The sequence below is a fragment of the Cibotium barometz genome, chromosome 65 (genome assembly GCF_041138505.1).
Source record: "Cibotium barometz isolate CiBa-2024 chromosome 65, ASM4113850v1, whole genome shotgun sequence".
Lineage (NCBI taxonomy): Eukaryota > Viridiplantae > Streptophyta > Polypodiopsida > Cyatheales > Cibotiaceae > Cibotium > Cibotium barometz.
The window spans coordinates 5,007,320-5,024,844 of NC_141110.1; the positions used below are offsets into that span (position 1 = coordinate 5,007,320).

The window sequence follows — 17,525 nt, forward strand, 5'->3', positions numbered from 1 at the left end:
CTATTTGTTCCTTTTATTGCATAAGCATAAAAACAAAAAACAAAAAACAAAAAACTCAAAGACCCATCAAAAACTGTAATCATCCGACTTGGAGTCGTCCGCCGCCGCGGCACATATAAAACATCTCGATGCGAATCTAAGGGGATAACTCTCTTCCTCTTCACTACAGAGCTGAAGATGGCTACTAATGCAGAATCGTCCACTTCCAAATGCGCCTGCGCCGTTCTTTTATATTTGCTGCTCTCGTCTGCGAGTGTTCTCCCTTCGGCGAGTTCCAGTGATAGTAGGGCTAGTCATCTAAACCTGCAAGCTGTCATATAATAAGCTATTGCCGTTGCCGTTATGTAATGTAGTTATTTTGCATGGTGCAGTGGACGCGCTGACGGCGTTGCATCACAGATGATCCCGACAACGTTCTGGCGAGGTGGGACCCGAGCCTAATGGATCCGTGCACGTGGTTCCACGTGACCTGCGACGACAACAATCGCGTGATTAGGCTGTGCGTTTGACACCCGCGCCCTGTGGTTGCAATTCGGAGGTAGAGAGTCGTCTGATTTGAGATAATTTGATCTGTCAACTTCAGAGATCTGGGCGACGAGGGGATCTCGGGCACGTTAGGGACCCTGGACGCATTGCAAGATCTGTATGTAGATTTTAATTCTTCATTTACTGGATGATGCTCATTCTGCTCTAATGCCCTTGACATGGAGGACTGCACTGCAGTCACCTGTACCAAAACAAGCTGAGCGGGCCTCTCCCTTCTGAGCTTGGCAACTCGCACTCGCTGCTCATTCTGCTCTAATGCCCTTGACATCGAGGACTGCACTGCAGTCACCTGTACACAAACAAGCTGAGCGGGCCTCTCCCTTCTGAGCTTGGCAGCTTGCACTCGCTGAGATCCTTAGATCTCTACGACAACCAGTTCACGGGACCCATTCCACAGGAGTTCGACCACTTTGAACAACCCCACAACCTCAAGTTCCTGTAAGACCTCCTCCTGGTTACATTTCTATGCTCCCACTCATGAGCCTCTGTATGTTTTCACTGACTCCACAACAACTGCCTTAACGGAACCATTGCTGCAACCATAGGCATAATCGACCTTGTCAATTTGTAAGCTCCTTGTTATCCATGTGTTTGATTAAGCCATGTGTTACATATGTGCTCGTTATGCCTGACCAGCAACGTCTCCGGCAATGAATGCAGCGGCTTTTTGCCCACAACTATCAGCCGCTATAACCTCGACAGGTTACAAATCTCTGAGCCTCTCTCTCTCTCTCTCTCTCTCTCACACACACACACACACCCACACACACACACACATATTATTTATATCCTACTTACAACTATGACTTTGGCTGCAGTTTTTATCCTGGGAATTCGGATCTGGGCGGTGGCCCACCTATCAACAAACCTTGCTAAACAATGACAAGAATTGTCTTGCCTCAAGCTGAACGCATGTTGTCCAAGAAATTGTACAAACCTGAATGTGTGCCAACACAACAGAGAAACTGTTTGTTGTAATACATTGAACTATGACAATGCTGATAATCATCACCCTTGATCTGTTAGCGATCCTCCTTCTATTGATTAGGAAATATTGTACTTGTATATTTGACATAAAGGATTAAAAACTGTAGATGATGCACAAGATGTAAGCAGTTGGGTGTTTGATGATGCTCAAGACATAAGATTTTAAAACGAAGCATGAAAGATCACACTCCGTGTTTGCTTATCTAAATTTGTCGTTCCTTGTGTGTAGAATGTGAATGACGTCCATGCCTTTGCTAGTCACCAAAGTGTTATGCATAGTGGATTTGGTAGCGTGGCCACAATCAATTGGTTATATCTTGATGAATTATATTATATTTATTCAATATTATCAAGCTAGTTCAGTGAGGTAATTGAAAACTTCTTGATCTAAAATATCATGTTTGTTAAGGTTACTAAGGAAATTTGACAAAGTCATCCTTGTGAGGATCAATCATATTCAACATAGCTTTAAATTAAGGAATTTGGGCAAAGTCTTCCTTATGAGGCTCTAAATCAGCAAGGCTTAAATCTCGCAAATTGTAGACAGAACCGAAACCAAATTGTCAAGGTATCACATGCACAAACATTCTTTGAAGTCTACTTCTCATCACCAAATTTGAAAATTCCTAAAAAGCATATAGGATGAATATATGAAGAGATAGTACAAGAAAATGATACAATATGCACCCTTAAACGAAGTCAAACCCTTCTGACCACCCACAAGCTTTGTTTTACTAAAAGAAAAGGGGAGACTAAGCATCACTCCAAATGTCTCTCACAAACGTGAAACTTAGATGGACAATCTATGTGGAAATCACTTTAAGGGAATGATAGTGTACCAACAATATGTACCATCGATCCACCAGCATTTTCATGATCGCTCGTAATTTCACTAGTAACCAACACTTGTATCAGCACTTTTACCACCATTAAAAATATATAAATTGGGCACTTGGCCCACGCCCTAACTCTCCCCACGCCTTTTGTTCATCTTTGATTTGTTGTAGTAGAAGAGCAGGCCAAAACTTCCTCCCTCTACTCCAAGCTCCACACACACACACACACACTCTCTCTCTCTCTCTCTCTCTCTCTCTCTCTCTCTCTTCCTTCCTCACTCATGCTTCTTCCTCTACCTTTCCTTATCCACTACTATAGGACAATAAAATACCAACATTTTTTTTGGTATATAAACGATTGCACTTTAAAACCCATGAGCATCTATACTTGTGTCACAAAAAACATCGCTAACAAATCGTTGAAATATAAGTCTTTATAAAAGTCAGTATCCACGTCCAAACCGTCGTCTATATGAATGACAGTATGCCTATGGAAATCAATGTACCTACCTCCATTCCAAAAACAAAGTATTTCTACGCTTTTACCGACTCTTATACCCACATATATACTGACGACGAATGTAGACATTTATCGACACTTTTACCGACACACGTAGACATTCATCCTAGTATATTCTATACTTGGATACATGTGAAAACACCTTTTGCTAAAGATTTGAAGAAAATGTTGGATTCAAGTGAAATTTGACACACTTAAGTTATAACCACAAACAAAGATGTACAAAATCAAGCCGAGTATCTAAATGCATTACTTGGTATCAAACAACAATGAGACATTGATACCAACTATATGATATGTATACTTATATGATAAATGGATATATCAAAAAATCGTCGCATATGCGAGTGACCTATACATTCCCAACAGGGGTGCAAAAAACATTTGTACAATTCCAAAACCAAAAAGATCTATACTATTCTTAAACTACGCCAGCTAAAAGGTGTCCAATCTGCGAGCTCTCGTCAACGAGGAGGCTCAAGTATTGCTCTTTGCAAACAATGCAATACTCATGAGTTAGTATATATAAACTTACCAAAAACCTGAAATTGACCTCTGGTATGACGTACTTATTGAAACCACAATGTTCCAATCCATATTTTCATTGTCATACACAATGCGCTCAAGCAAGGCATAAGTGCCATGCTTGAATGCATAATGCTCCTCCAACTCAGTAGCCTCACGTCCAACCACCCTCTCTTGCATACATGAAAACAAAACATAAATAAAATTAATCTAGTATACACTAGTTGGCATACAAATGAGAGTCTGCGCAGAAATCATGGATACTGACAATGTACTCACAAAATGAGTCCCCTCCATCACTCTCGAGGTGCGAGATCTGCATGTGCTCTAGTCGCTTTGCCGCTAATCCCTCTGGTTGCGAGTATCGTTGAGGATTTTTGGCATGCTTCCTCACCTCCTCATCCCATGTCTCTTGGTCAATGGACCAAGGCTTTTCTCCCCCTGTTTTCACCGCTTGGGTGACATTGGACCTCCTGTGTTTCATACAATCTCTCATGAGATTGTAGATCCACTTGTTAGGCACTTCCTTGCTACCTGGGGCAATCTTGAACTCGCTCTTGAGTTGATTGCAAATCCTTGTTTTCTTCTCTAATGGAAGGTAGAAGAATTTGCTTAAAGTGTCATGGGCAAATACTATTTTGCATAGTTCCATGACATGACTGCGCATCTCCTCACAAACATCGTCAAGTACCACCTTCCCTTCCTGCATTGTGTAAAGATGCTGATCTACATTAGGGAGAGGGCTACTACAAAATCGTCGAGTAGATTGACACGATGAGATGGGGGTGTCGACCACACTCTGTATGGGTGGACGCTCTTGTGGTGGGGTAAATGCATCTGTGGCACTGCCTCCACTACAATAACCACCTCTACCCCTACAATGCGTACTACGACTATGGTTGGAGGAACGGCCCGAGGTTGGGGGGGTTGAGTAGGGGATGGTATGGGTGTAGGTGTGACCGTGGTGGTGGTTGTTGACGATGGGCCTACACGAGGCTCACCATGGCTAAAATAGGCTCTAGCCATGGCTGCTTACTGGGGGATGGCTTGTGTAAAAAAAGCTTGAAATTGGTCAGGGCTCATGATGCGTGGAGTAGCTAGGACACTTGGTTGGGGGGTAATGCTCGGGGTGATTTCCGGGCTATATGTATGGTCCTCTAGCTGCATATGTGCATGGATATGGTGGATATGCAAGTTATGATTAGGACTAATCAACTTCATTTTAAAAGCACAAAATCAAAATAATATAAGAGATTAAGGAGAAAAAAAAGGGGCTTACCTCTAAAAGATTAGGGATACATAGTAGTGATATACAACCTGCAAAAGAAATCGAAAAAATAAAAAAATAGAATTAAAAAAACCTACAAAAATAAGAAAACATGAAAGCAAGAAACATGGAAACATAGGAGAGTGAAGAGATGCAGCACTACTGAGAGAGAGAGAAAAAAAACAAAAGCTCATTGGGGGAAGGGAGTTAATAAAAAAACTAGCAAAAAAATCCAAAAAAAGAGATTAGAACATTTAATCTCCTAAAAATTAGGAAGGAAGCAAGATGCTACAGTAGGAGAGTGTAGGGATGTAGGAGAGAGAGAGAGAGAGAGAGAGAGAGGACATGAAAATAGGAGGGGGACGGAGATTTACTCACCTCTCATAAGAGAAGGGGAACCAAAATTGAGTAAAATAGAGTCCGCATTTCGGCTCTGTTATTTTTCTAGTGTCGGAATATGCATCAGAGATTTCGTCCGATAAAAGTGTTGGTAAAGAAGGTGTTGAAAACTTCGGTAAATGCATCAAAATACGTGTCCAGATTATTACTGACGAAATTATCGACTATTTTTTATACGTATTTTTTGACTATGAAAATTTATTTTATTGTAAAAATGTATACAAGATTTAAAATTTCCTGCCCCGACACATTTCCCATAGAATTTAAGCTTTGGCCGACTAGACTATGGGCTAATATATAAAGGGCCGTTTCTCCTCTCCCAAAAAACACAAATTTACAGTCATGGATGGTGTGAACTACAAACATGGGGGGACACTTGAACGTAGAGGAGAAATGCTTGTGCCCTTGCAATCGGTGCAAGTACCAAGTTTGCAAAACGACCATGTAAAGAAAAACGGTATATTTCTAGTTGCGCATCTAAATGCATTACTTGGTGTTGTGAATGTGTGTCCTCAAAATGAGCAATAGATCGATTACTTGGATCTTCAATCCGAGCAGAGTACTAGATGGATAACGACACAAGCAAGTAATAATCAACCTCATGGTGAAGAAGAAACTATGGTGGAATCTGTGACGTATTTGGAACAAGATATGGATGACATGATAGACGCCCTACATGACACAAGGGATATCGAGCAAGAAACAACACAAGAGATGGGCAGTGTCCATCGACGTACAGAGCAGGCCTTAAGAGAAGAGAAAGAGTTGCGTAGGCTGGCTCGTACGTCTCTATATCATGGAGCACATATATCTATTTTGCGTACATGCCTCGCAATGCTAAACTTGTAATCAATATTTGGATGTTCCCATACTAGCGTATCAAAACTTTTTTGTGCAAGTACTTATCACCCTTTCCATTTTTAATCTCTTTCTTTTACCTTTTCTAAATCATCGTTGTTAATATGACAGGTCATTTAGAGATCAAATATTTCCAAAGAAAAATCAGACACCTACGGACCGTACGTATGCAAAATCCATATTACAATACATTCATATGGAGTACAATTCCTACCATGCTTGTACAAATGAGTGTGTTCTTTATCGGCGCACGAGCATGTAGGCATTGCACAATGTCCATAGTCTGAAGAATCTAGATATAGGAAAGATGTCCAAGGAGAAAGGGCTCCTACAAAAGTACTCGGGCATTTCCCTATCATTCCACGAATTTAAACCATTTTAAAGTGTAAATCCATGGCCTCTATGATGTCTTGGCATCAAACCACTAGATCCACGGATGGTGTTATGCATGTGCCTGTTGATTGCCGTGCATAGAGACACATTGAGGAGAAGTGGCCACACTTTAATGAGGAACCTCGTAATATGTGCCTCGGGCTTGCTATGGATGGTGTGAACCCGTCTGGTATTAAATGTTCAACATGAAGCACATGGACAATTTATCTTGTGAACTACAATCTTCCACCGTGGTTAGCAATAAAGAAGGGACATGTTTTTCTCTCATTAATAGTCCCTAGGATGTACAAGGTGGCCAACATGGATGTGTACTTAGACCCATTAATAGAGGAGCTATAGAGTTTATGGGAAGGAATTGATATTTATTACATGAAAAAGAGGTTTGGACAAAGGGTGTTCTCATTACGAGGAATACTAATGTGGACTATACATGATTGGCCATGTTACTTAGAATGCAGTGGTAAGATATTTTGTTATTTTGGAATAGCTATTGATATATATGTGGACAATTGTGTAATATTATTGGTCTTAATACACGACTATTAATCTCTGGATACAATGCATGTCCTTTGTGTGGACCTAGACTAGATTCTCGTCATTCAAGAGGCTTGAGAAAGATGGTGTATGAGGGTCACAAGAAGTATCTACGAGAGGGCCATGAACTGTGTGAGGGCTATTTGGGTCGACCTCCTTCTACACTAAAGGCAAGGAAATGGAAGAGACCATGGGAGGACAACAAAGGGTCTCCACCCCCTAGAATAAAGCGGTTGTCCATATTCTACCAACTACCATATTGAGAAAATCTTCTAATTAACCATTTGCTTGACCCTATGCATAATTTTAAAAATATAACTGAAGTGCTTTGGAAGACTATTAATGGAGTCACATAGAGAAAGGGCCGAAGGGAGGATTTACAAATAACTAATCGTATGTGACACTTATGGCCCTGAACTAGAGGTGATGGTAAGTTGCTATTACCTGAAGCTCCTTGGGTATTGACAAAACAAGATAAAGCCCAAGTTAAGAAGTGTCTGTTGGAGTTTCATACTCCGACTCGATGTATGCAATGCCTAAAGGGGGCATTTACAAAGGATAACGAGCTCTCCGGCTAAAAATCACATGATTGCTCAATTTCTTGCAACTTGTCTTGCTTGTGGTCTCATAAAAGGTTGCGTCACCAACAACATAAGGGATACAATATACAAGATTGGCACCGTTGTCCGTTGGATTTCATTGAAGGAGATAAGAAAAGACACTTTGGAAGTAGCCCACTTAAATGCCATAGAAGCAAATACATTAGTGGAGAAGTTTCTTCCAACCAACATCTTAACCATACCAATGTATCTCCCAGTTCATGTTGTGGATGTAGCATACCTCTAAGTTGAACCAAGTTATGATTAAAGATACTATTAAGTTTGGATGCTACAAATTTCAGTAATGAATTTTTCAGTAGTTTTTCAAGTAAAAATTCTAAGTGTTAAAATTAAGTAAAAAATCAAGATTGAGTTTTCAATTAGTTAGTATGCTCAAAGAAAGCCCATAACTGTGTATATGGACATGCAAATCAAAATTTAATAAAAAAGTAAAACGTGGCCTATTTTTAAAGTCAGCTTTTACATATAGTCGATTTTGACGATTCTCCATGCGTAGGGTTGTAGACCGAATGTTGTAGACCGAATACATTTTGGTAATTTTGAGTATCCACATGACGTTTTTTATAACTGTGCGCGAAGTTATAGTTGTTGCGGGTTGCATCCCTGATGGCAGACCTGAGTGGCTTGCCAAATCTACAAACAGTTGTTCCATAACTTCTGGAGAGTAGACATGGATTCCCAATCAATCAATACATCAACAAATATATTAGGGAAGTACACAGAAACTCTTTTTATTATTTTTCTTTAAATTCTTTTGAGATTAAATAAATAAATCGATATGCGAGTATATAAGAGAATCTAAGTCGATATACGGTATGCTTAACGGTAAGTGACTCTTGACCTTCTTAATTATACATGATCACCTTGGTTTGTGCGATTCATAGAACAAACACTTTAGAGATAAAGAATTAGAAGATATAATATTTGAGTAGTTTGTGATTGACTAGATTTTAGGTATAACCTTAATTAGGGCTATTTTGTGAAGAGTTTATATTTCCTTCTGAGTGATTAGAATCAAATTTTGAGGTAAACATAAAAGTTTTAGAAGATAAGAATATCTACAAGAGTGTATGAGACACTAGAAAGCCAAATCCCTTTCATTTTGAGTTATTCGGGTGCAAAGTGGGGCACTTGGTTGTTTTTGGTAGTTTCATGTTGAAAACACAACTTTGGAAATTTTGAATGCTCTCAAAATCTCTCTCTCTCTCTATCCTGCACAGAAAATCCTCAAGGCTCTCAAAGAAGCAAAAAAAACAGCTCACGAGAATTAGTAGATTATCATGCACGAAATTATCAAAGATAGAAAATCTCTTCTAAAAACATGCATTCGAACCAAATTAGAGAAGATACGTTTTGTGAATACCGGCCACCCCATGCGGAATCTCCCAATTATATGAACATGGACTTTATTCGTCCTGTGATGAACTAACTTTCTTTAATTTGACTCTCTGACAAATAAAGTTATGTACACCCACATGCGAGACCGTTACTAAAATATAAGGGTCAATTTGGTGTTCGGGCCTCGTTTCGGGCTCTCGTTGCATTTATTTTTATTATGTAGACCCCCATATGACTTTTCTTTAGGCTAAACAACTCACTATGACCCTCTTATACATTATCTAACATGGTTAAGTATAGAATAGAAATCGCATATAAATAACACCACAAAACATGCTTAAAAAGTCCCAAAACAACATATCTAAATTACTAAATTTGTGAGCAACCTTACTCTTTTATGTCCTCTATGTATTTCCTGCAATGTCGAAAAAATGTTGGTATCTTATTGTCCTATAGTACTGGATAAGGAAAGGTAGAGGAAGAAGCATGAGTGAGGAAGGAAGAGAGAGAGAGAGTGTGTGTGTGTCTCTGTGTGGAGCTTGGAGTAGAGGGAGGAAGTTTTGGCCTGCTCTTCTGCTACAACAAAACAAAGATGAACAAAAGGCGGGGGAGTTAGGGGTATGCCGGGGACACGGGCCAAGTGCCCAATTTAGATATTTTTAATAGTGATAAGTGCTGATACGAGTGTTTGTTACTAGTGAAATTACAAGCGATCATGAAAATGCTGGTGGATCGATGGTACATATTGTTGGTACACTATCATTCCCTTAAAGTGATTTCCACATAGATTGTCCATCCAAGTTTCACGTTTGTGAGAGAGATTTGGAGTGATGCTTAGTCTCTCCTTTTCTTTTAGTAAAACAAAGCTTGTGGGTGGTCAGAAGGGTTTGACTTTGTTTAAGGGTGCATATTGTTTCTTTTTCTTGTACTATCTCTTCATATATTCATCCTTTATGCTTTTTAGGAATTTTCAAATTTGGTGATGAGAACTAGACTTCAAAGAAAGTTTGTGCATGTGATACCTTGAAAATTTTGGTTTCCATTTGGTATACAATTTGCAAGATTTAAGCCTTACTGATTTTGAGCCTCATAAGGATGACTTTGCCCAAATTCCTTATTTCAAAGCTATGATGAATATGATTGATCCTCACAAGGATGACTTTGTCAAATTTCCTTAGTAACCTTAACAAACATGATATTTTAGATCAAGAAATTTTCAATTACCTCACTGATCTAGCTTGATAACATTGAATAAATATAATATAATTCATCAAGATATAACCAATTGATTGTGGCCACGCTACCAAATCCACTATGCATAACACTTTGGTGACTAGCAAAGGCATGGATGTCATTCACATTCTACAGACAAGGAAGGACAAATTTAGATAAGCAAACACGGACTGTGAGCTTTCATGCTTCATTTTAAAATCTTATGTCTTGTGCATCATCAAACACCCAACTACTTACATCTTGTGCATCATGTACAGTTTTTAATCCTTTATGTCAAATATACAAGTACACCATTTCCTAATCAATAGAAGGAGGATCGCTAACAGATCAAGGGTGATGATTATCAGCATTGTCATAGTTCAATGTATTACAACAAACAGTTTCTCTGTTTTGTTGGCATACATTCAGGTTTGTACAATTTCTTGGACAAAATGCGTTCAGCTTGAGGCAAGACAATTCATGTCATTGCTTAGCAAGGTTTGTTGATAGGTGGGCCACCGCACAGATCCGAATTTCCAGGATAAAAACTGCAGCCAAAGTCATAGTTGTAAGTAGGATATAAATAATATGTGTGTGTGTGAGAGAGAGAGAGAGAGAGAGAGAGAGAGAGAGGCTCAGAGATTTGTAACCTGTCGAGGTTATAACGGCTGAAGGTTGTGGGCAAAAAACCGCTGAAGTCATTGCCGGAGACGTTGCTGGTCAGGCATAACGAGCACATATGTAACACATGGCTTAATCAAAGAAACATGCACACCTTGGAGAAAGTAGGATAACAAGGAGCTTACAAATTGACAAGGTCGATTATGCCTATGGTTGCAGCAATGGTTCCGTTAAGGCGGTTGTTGTGGAGGCGCCTGTGCAATGCGAAACCCCCATACAGAGTCACATCGACGAGTGAAAACATACAGAGGCTCATTAGTGGGAGCATAGAAATGTAACCAGGAGGAGGTCTTACAGGAACTTGAGGTTGTGGGGTTGTTCAAAGTGGTCGAACTCCTGTGGAATGGGTCCCGTGAACTGGTTGTCGTAGAGATCTAAGGATCTCAGCGAGTGCAAGTTGCCAAGCTCAGAAGGGAGAGGCCCGCTCAGCTTGTTTTTGTACAGGTGACTGCAGTGCAGTCCTCGATGTCAAGGAATTGGAGCAGAATAAGCATCATCCAGTAAATGAAGAATTAAAACCTACATACAGATCTTGCAATGCGTCCAGGGTCCCCAACTCCGGTGCCAACGTGCCCGAGATCCCCTCGTCGCCCAGATCTCTGCAAGTTAACAGAACAAATTATCTCAAATCAGACGACTCTCTACCTCCTAATTGCAACCACAGGGCGCGGGTGTCAAACGCACAGCCTAATCACGCGATTGTTGTCGTCGCAGGTCACGTGGAACCACGTGCACGGATCCACTAGGGTCGGGTCCCAGCTCGCCAGAACGTTGTCGGGATCATCTGTGATGCGAGCCTTGAACGCCGTCAGCGCGTCCACTGCACCATGCAAAATAACTACATTACATAACGGCAACGGCAATAGCTTATTATATGACAGCTTGCAGGTTTAGATGACTAGCCCTACTATCACTGGAACTCGCCGAAGGGAGAACACTCGCAGACGAGAGCAGCAAATATAAAAGAACGGCGCAGGCGCATTTGGAAGTGGACGATTCTGCATTCGTAGCCATCTTCAGTTCTGTAGTGAAGACGAAGAGAGTTATCCCCTTAGATTCGCATCAAGATGTTTTATATGTGCCGCGGCGCGGAGTCGGCGGACGACTCCAAGTCGGATTATTACAGTTTTTGATGGGTCTTTGAGTTTTTTGTTTTTTGTTTTTATGCTTATGCAACAAATAGATAAATTTATAGATAGCTTAGTAAGTATATTGTATTGTGAAATTAATGAACCCAACGATAAAGAAATTAGGGCTTCCTATGGGCAAGACCAATGCCTTTCAAAAAATCTTCAAAATTAGGGTTTTGTTTTATAGTTTCATTGAATCTAATGCATATTCTCATTCCTCTTAATCTTATTAATCTTGCCATACCATGATGTATTGGGAATCTCATGCATAAAGCTATGATCATTAAATCCAAAAAACTCTACTGATTTTGGGGCATGTTTATGCATAAGTGCATGGAAATCTCATCTCAAATGTGCATCAAGCGTCATTGAAAAACCCATTGAAGAGACCATGCAACAAAGCAATGGAGTTGAAGCCATTAAATAAGTATGTGGAAACCTATTTAACCTCACAAAAAATAAGATCAAATTCTTGTAATGGATCTTTTTATTGGGCATGTAATTATAAATGCCATATATAAGCAAGCTTTACAATCCTTCATTTGAAGCTTACACATCTCATATACATTGTTGTTACACACACTCGGGGGGTTAACCTAAAAATATGTAAGTATATCATGTGAGCTCAAATGAAAAAGTTTTGTAAGTCAAAATTTTTAAGGAAACTTTACAGAAATACATTTACAAAAGGGGTTTTGTAATCAATTTTGAGAACAAAACCCGTAAGTCTATAAAGAAAAAGAGTCATTTTCTTTATGAAAAAATTATAGGTAAGGGGTTTTTTTTAATATCCCTTGAAGGCATATGATACATAGGGTTTCTTAGTACTGCACCTCCCAAGAACATTTATTTGCAGAATCTAGATGAGTGTGAGAGTACCCTTGGCATTCAAGGAGAGGCCAAGGGAGAGTGCACCCCGAACTCTCTGTGCCATGAATGCCGTTGGAAAAGCAGTACGGAAAGGGATTCAGGTACAAGGTGGTAAACACATGGCCTCACCCCTTGCCTTGGATTGAAACTTTGTAAGGGAGTGAGAAATGCTTGGCTAGGAGATCGGCAAGCATCAACGTGCTACATCAAGTTAATCATCACCAAGTCGAAAGATTTCCATTGGCAAATTGTTACAATGGTTGAATACATTCACTATGGGAATTGGATAGTCTATGATGCTATGATTTTGGCTATGTGTATTGATGCCATGACTCATTGAGATTTAGCATCAAATAGAAATGAGGTTATGCCAAAATTTTGACAATTTAGCAATTTCTATAGCAACACCCAATTCAGTCTGCAACCATTGGGGCTGATTTTATGTGGTTTATATAGCTGGAAAGAACTATCCCATTAGGGCCAAAAATGCCTAAAAAAGGGCCCTTTACTAATCTTATGATTAAGAAAAGAGCCAAAGAGAGTGTTCCACGTGCACAAGAATATGGTATTCTTGTCTCCTCTACTTTGGAGATAGTAGAGTCCATTTTGAGCTTTTTTCCTCTAATTTAGCCAAATCTCTACATTCAGACCGATTCTAGTGGTCCCTAGGATCTGTTATACTGACAAAACTTGTCAAAAGATTTGAAAAAAGATGGCATGTAGTTAATGCCAAAATTTTTAAAGTTTGGACAAACTACCTCCAATATTCCTTTTGGCACCCATACCATTTTCATTCTTCTTCTCAATGTCTAGAAGCTCTCATCTTCTAGCTCTCTCTCATCTCGATTTTAACCTCACTGAGTTTCATTGCATCTTCTAGATCTCTCTCATCTCTAGAAGTTCTCATCTTCTAGCTCTCTCTCATCTCTATTTTAACCTCACTGAGCTTCATTGCATCCTCTAGATCTCTCTCATCTCTTTTTGGACCTCATTGAAATCCATTGTTTCATTCTCTTGATTATATTCTATATGGAATCCACAAGACGTCCTTCTCGTTCAATAAACTCTTATGTCGTACACAACAAAAGGGATGATGGAACTTGGGAACCCAAGAGTTTCACTGCTGTAAATGACTGGGTTACTATGTTTTCCTCATTCAAGGGATCTCACAAGGTGAAAAAAATGAAAACAGAGGATACAAAATACCATTGGAAGTGAGCATTGCTACTTTCAAGGTTACATCTAAAGGCTGGTTTGCTCAAGTCCAACATGTTTACATGGAAAAGGATATATACGTACCTCCAACTCAACATATTCCTATGCAAGCACATTGTAAGTTGTAGTTCAATTTTGCAAATATATTTTTCCTTTTAATACAAGTTTTAACGTTGGATTTCTTTAGATATCTTTCCCTCAACAAGTTTTGATTGGTAGCTTGTGGAGAGCTTCAGTGGTACTTTCCAAGACATTCACAAAGAATTTGCAGAGCTCATGTATGGTGACCAGAATGTGTTTTTTTTTTAAATCTCCAATACTTTGGGATTGAATAATATTAGGGATACCTATGTGGGAGAACAACCATTTGAGGGTTTGATGATTTTTAGTTGGTATCTGAGCTACACCAACCCACCTAAGCTCTATCTTCGACTAGATTTTATGTTCTGGTTCCTCTCCTGTACCATTGATGTACTCAATTACCTTGTTTATAATAGATATTCTCACTCTTTCCATCTTTTATCCTTTTTGGATCTGTGCCTCATCCAGCTTCAATACGAACTTTAGCACACCACCACATTCTTCTATAGTAATTTTATACATATGCACCATTGCAATTTGTACTTTTCTAAGATCCACCCATATATTGTTGAATGCATTATAGACAAATGTACTCTTTTTCTTCTTCTTCTCATAAGGCATTATCCCTTCAATATGAATGTACTCTCCAAAAATACTCAAATTTTTTTAATTCATAGCAGTCCTAGCAGTAGAAACTGAAAGGGATCTTTGCAAACCAAAAGCTCTTATTCTCTTGCATCTAAGTTTTTGGAACCATAATCCAAAAAGAGCTTGGTAACCTTTGCGACTAATACCCATAGTGTCACAAGTCTCTACTATTTCATCTAGTTTCACAATGGTCCTTAAGTCTTTTACCAACTCTTTGTTGACAGTAAGATCTCTCAAATTTGTATTCTCTGGAGATTCAAGAATTCTGACTAGGTTTGCCTTGTTCATGGTTTCCATAAGAAGTTTGATTCTCTCCTCATTTTGATGGATATTAATACCTGAAATGTGAGAGACACATTTATTTGCAAGGTTGAGTCTCCTCTTTAGCCCCACAATTTTAGACAACTCACTTATATTCTTTAAAGTTCTCTTTCTCTCTCTAAATCCTCCTAGGGCTTCTTTCAAGTTTACTAGTTTCTCTTTCAAGGAGTGGTTTACAGCTTCTAGCTCTCTAATCTTATCATAAAGCTCTAAAATAGTTTTCTAAGATGTTAATAAAGTTTCTTTCAGTTGATGTATTTGGACTGAGCACATAGAAGATGCAGAATATAACTTCATACAGTAACCAAGCAGACCATCAAAACCATCTCCAACAAATCTAATCAAGTCATGAACATTTACAAATGGAGGAAGTCTACCAGTTGAAGGATCATTTGGAGAAATACTTCCATCCACCCACCAATCAATGTGTTTTTTTCCCTCTAGTCATAGTCCGTTTGCCTCATCTTTGTCTAACAATGCTCGGTGATGAATACTTCTCCAAGATGAGTAGACCTGATCTATGTTAATAGCAAGTTTTTATTTGTGTTCTCTTGCATTGAGTAAAGAGTTAGCGATAGACATTAGAGTATAATCCACTATGCAAGGGTATAACAGAAAAGAATAGAAGATAAGAGAAGAGAGAGAGAGAGAAAGAAAAAGAGAGCACTCAAATGATGATGAGAGGAAAAATGGATGTGTTTTGGTGGGAATATTTATACATTAGACGTTTCAAAAGTTCAAATAATACTGAGAATAACAACTAAAAAGTACCTTTAACATGATTTAAGAAATGTCAGCATTTATTGTGGCCCATCTCTTAAATGCTCCAAAAGTACCTCTAAACGGCCACATTTGGAGGTCTCATTCTACTAAAACCTCAGCTAATTAGTTTTTTATCAAAACCTTAAAGGGCCCTTTTTTTTGTTTTTAGCCCTAATGCAAGAGGTACGTTTGGAGCCCTCAAGTTCCCGATTCTGACATCGATTGAACTCCTAATGGGTAACTTAACCCAATAAAAAACAACAAGTTAATTTGACATTTGAGTATATGTATGGTTAGTACATATCATAAGCTTCCTAACAAACCAAAGATCACTTGATTCGAAAGTTGTTTGCTTGGTCAACCAACATAGTTGACGTTGAGCAAAAAGTCAAAACATAGAATACCTAGCCTTTGATTGAATCAAAGTGGTTCAGAGGGTGGATAGTACTAACCAATAGCTAACAAGCCAATTTGATCAAGATTTGGACCAATATTCATGGTTTTAGGGCCAGTTATTCAGTTTCAACAGTATGGTAGAAACACTAAAATAGAGAATATTAGGGCATCTCAAAATTTAACTATTTTCACATATTTGAATACTACACATTGCAAGCTTTCCATAAATCCAAAGATCATGAATTAATATAGCCAATTTCTTATTGCATATAGCAGAGCACTAAACCCTAATTCAATAAAAGGGGTTTGGGGCTGATTCAAAAGAAATAATTGGGATTGAATCCGCACTTCATAAGCTTAACGACAAGATTTCAACCATCCCTATCAGATTTTGGAGTAATTAGTTGCATACTAGGGGCATAGTTGGATAGTTTTCGATCCGATAAGCCATGGGGGATTATGAAAGTGAAGATAATGATTGCTATTATGCGGAGAAAGATGACTATAGAACTGACCAAGGGAGATACACCGATGATGAGGAATATTATATTGAGTAATACTTTCAATGATGAGGGCTATAGTCCTGAAGACTCTATGAGCATAGAGGGTGATGATGATGTGGTGGTGGTCTATGCCAATGATGATCACAATAACCATACCTATGCCTATGACGTTCATGGTAGTCTTGTTCTTGTTATAAGGGCATGGTAGTCTTGTTCTTGTTATAAGGGCATGTATGGTGATGGGGATTAGGTTAACAAAAGTGGAAGAATCAACAATATACTTCACTCTTGCCTAGCAAATGAGGCACATAGTCAAACACGATTTTCTTGACAGGGAGTGATTTGTAGGGAGGCAATGCACAATTATTGCTAAAATCTCTACAAGTGAAGCCAAGATAAAGAGGGGTAATATATGTGAATTTTTGGTGCCAACACTTGTATTCTCTCTTGCTACTAAACCCCTTCATATTCTTTTCCTGATTCGACAAATCCTATTCGGAATGATTCAATATTGACTAGCTCCTAATATGATAGTATCTGACTCAAATAGCTTTAGTTCCCATAGTGCTCATGTTATCCACAAAACTTCAGATCAAATAGCATGTGATTTGTTTAGTATTACTCAACATAGCTTCTAATCTAATAGCTTTTGTTTTGAACAAAGTTTTATCTCCATGACTCCACATAGCTCCTCTATTAACATTCCTTGATTGAGACAGCTTTGTTCCTAAGTCTTCCTACTTCAATTAGTGTTGATTAAGACATCACTATCTAGATGCCTCCTTCAGTTATCATTCATTCTAATAATACTTATTGAAACAGCTCTTGTTCTGGATAGTTCTAAACTGACTGTGTGATATGGATAGATTTAGATGTGATGTTA

At 38.8% G+C, this 17,525-nt stretch overlaps 1 protein-coding gene across 1 annotated transcript; it reads right to left on the minus strand.

The window, feature by feature from the left end:
* Nucleotides 1–10,525: 10,525 nt before the first annotated feature.
* On the minus strand, nt 10,526–11,730 carry LOC147602862 (uncharacterized). The gene is made up of 7 exons (XM_086797216.1): nt 11,631–11,730; nt 11,401–11,536; nt 11,244–11,315; nt 11,012–11,164; nt 10,842–10,910; nt 10,686–10,751; nt 10,526–10,583 (listed from the first exon to the last, which is right to left on the minus strand). The coding sequence occupies exons 1-7, from the start codon at nt 11,728–11,730 to the stop codon at nt 10,526–10,528; spliced, it is 654 nt and encodes a 217-aa protein (XP_086653342.1).
* Nucleotides 11,731–17,525: the final 5,795 nt, after the last annotated feature.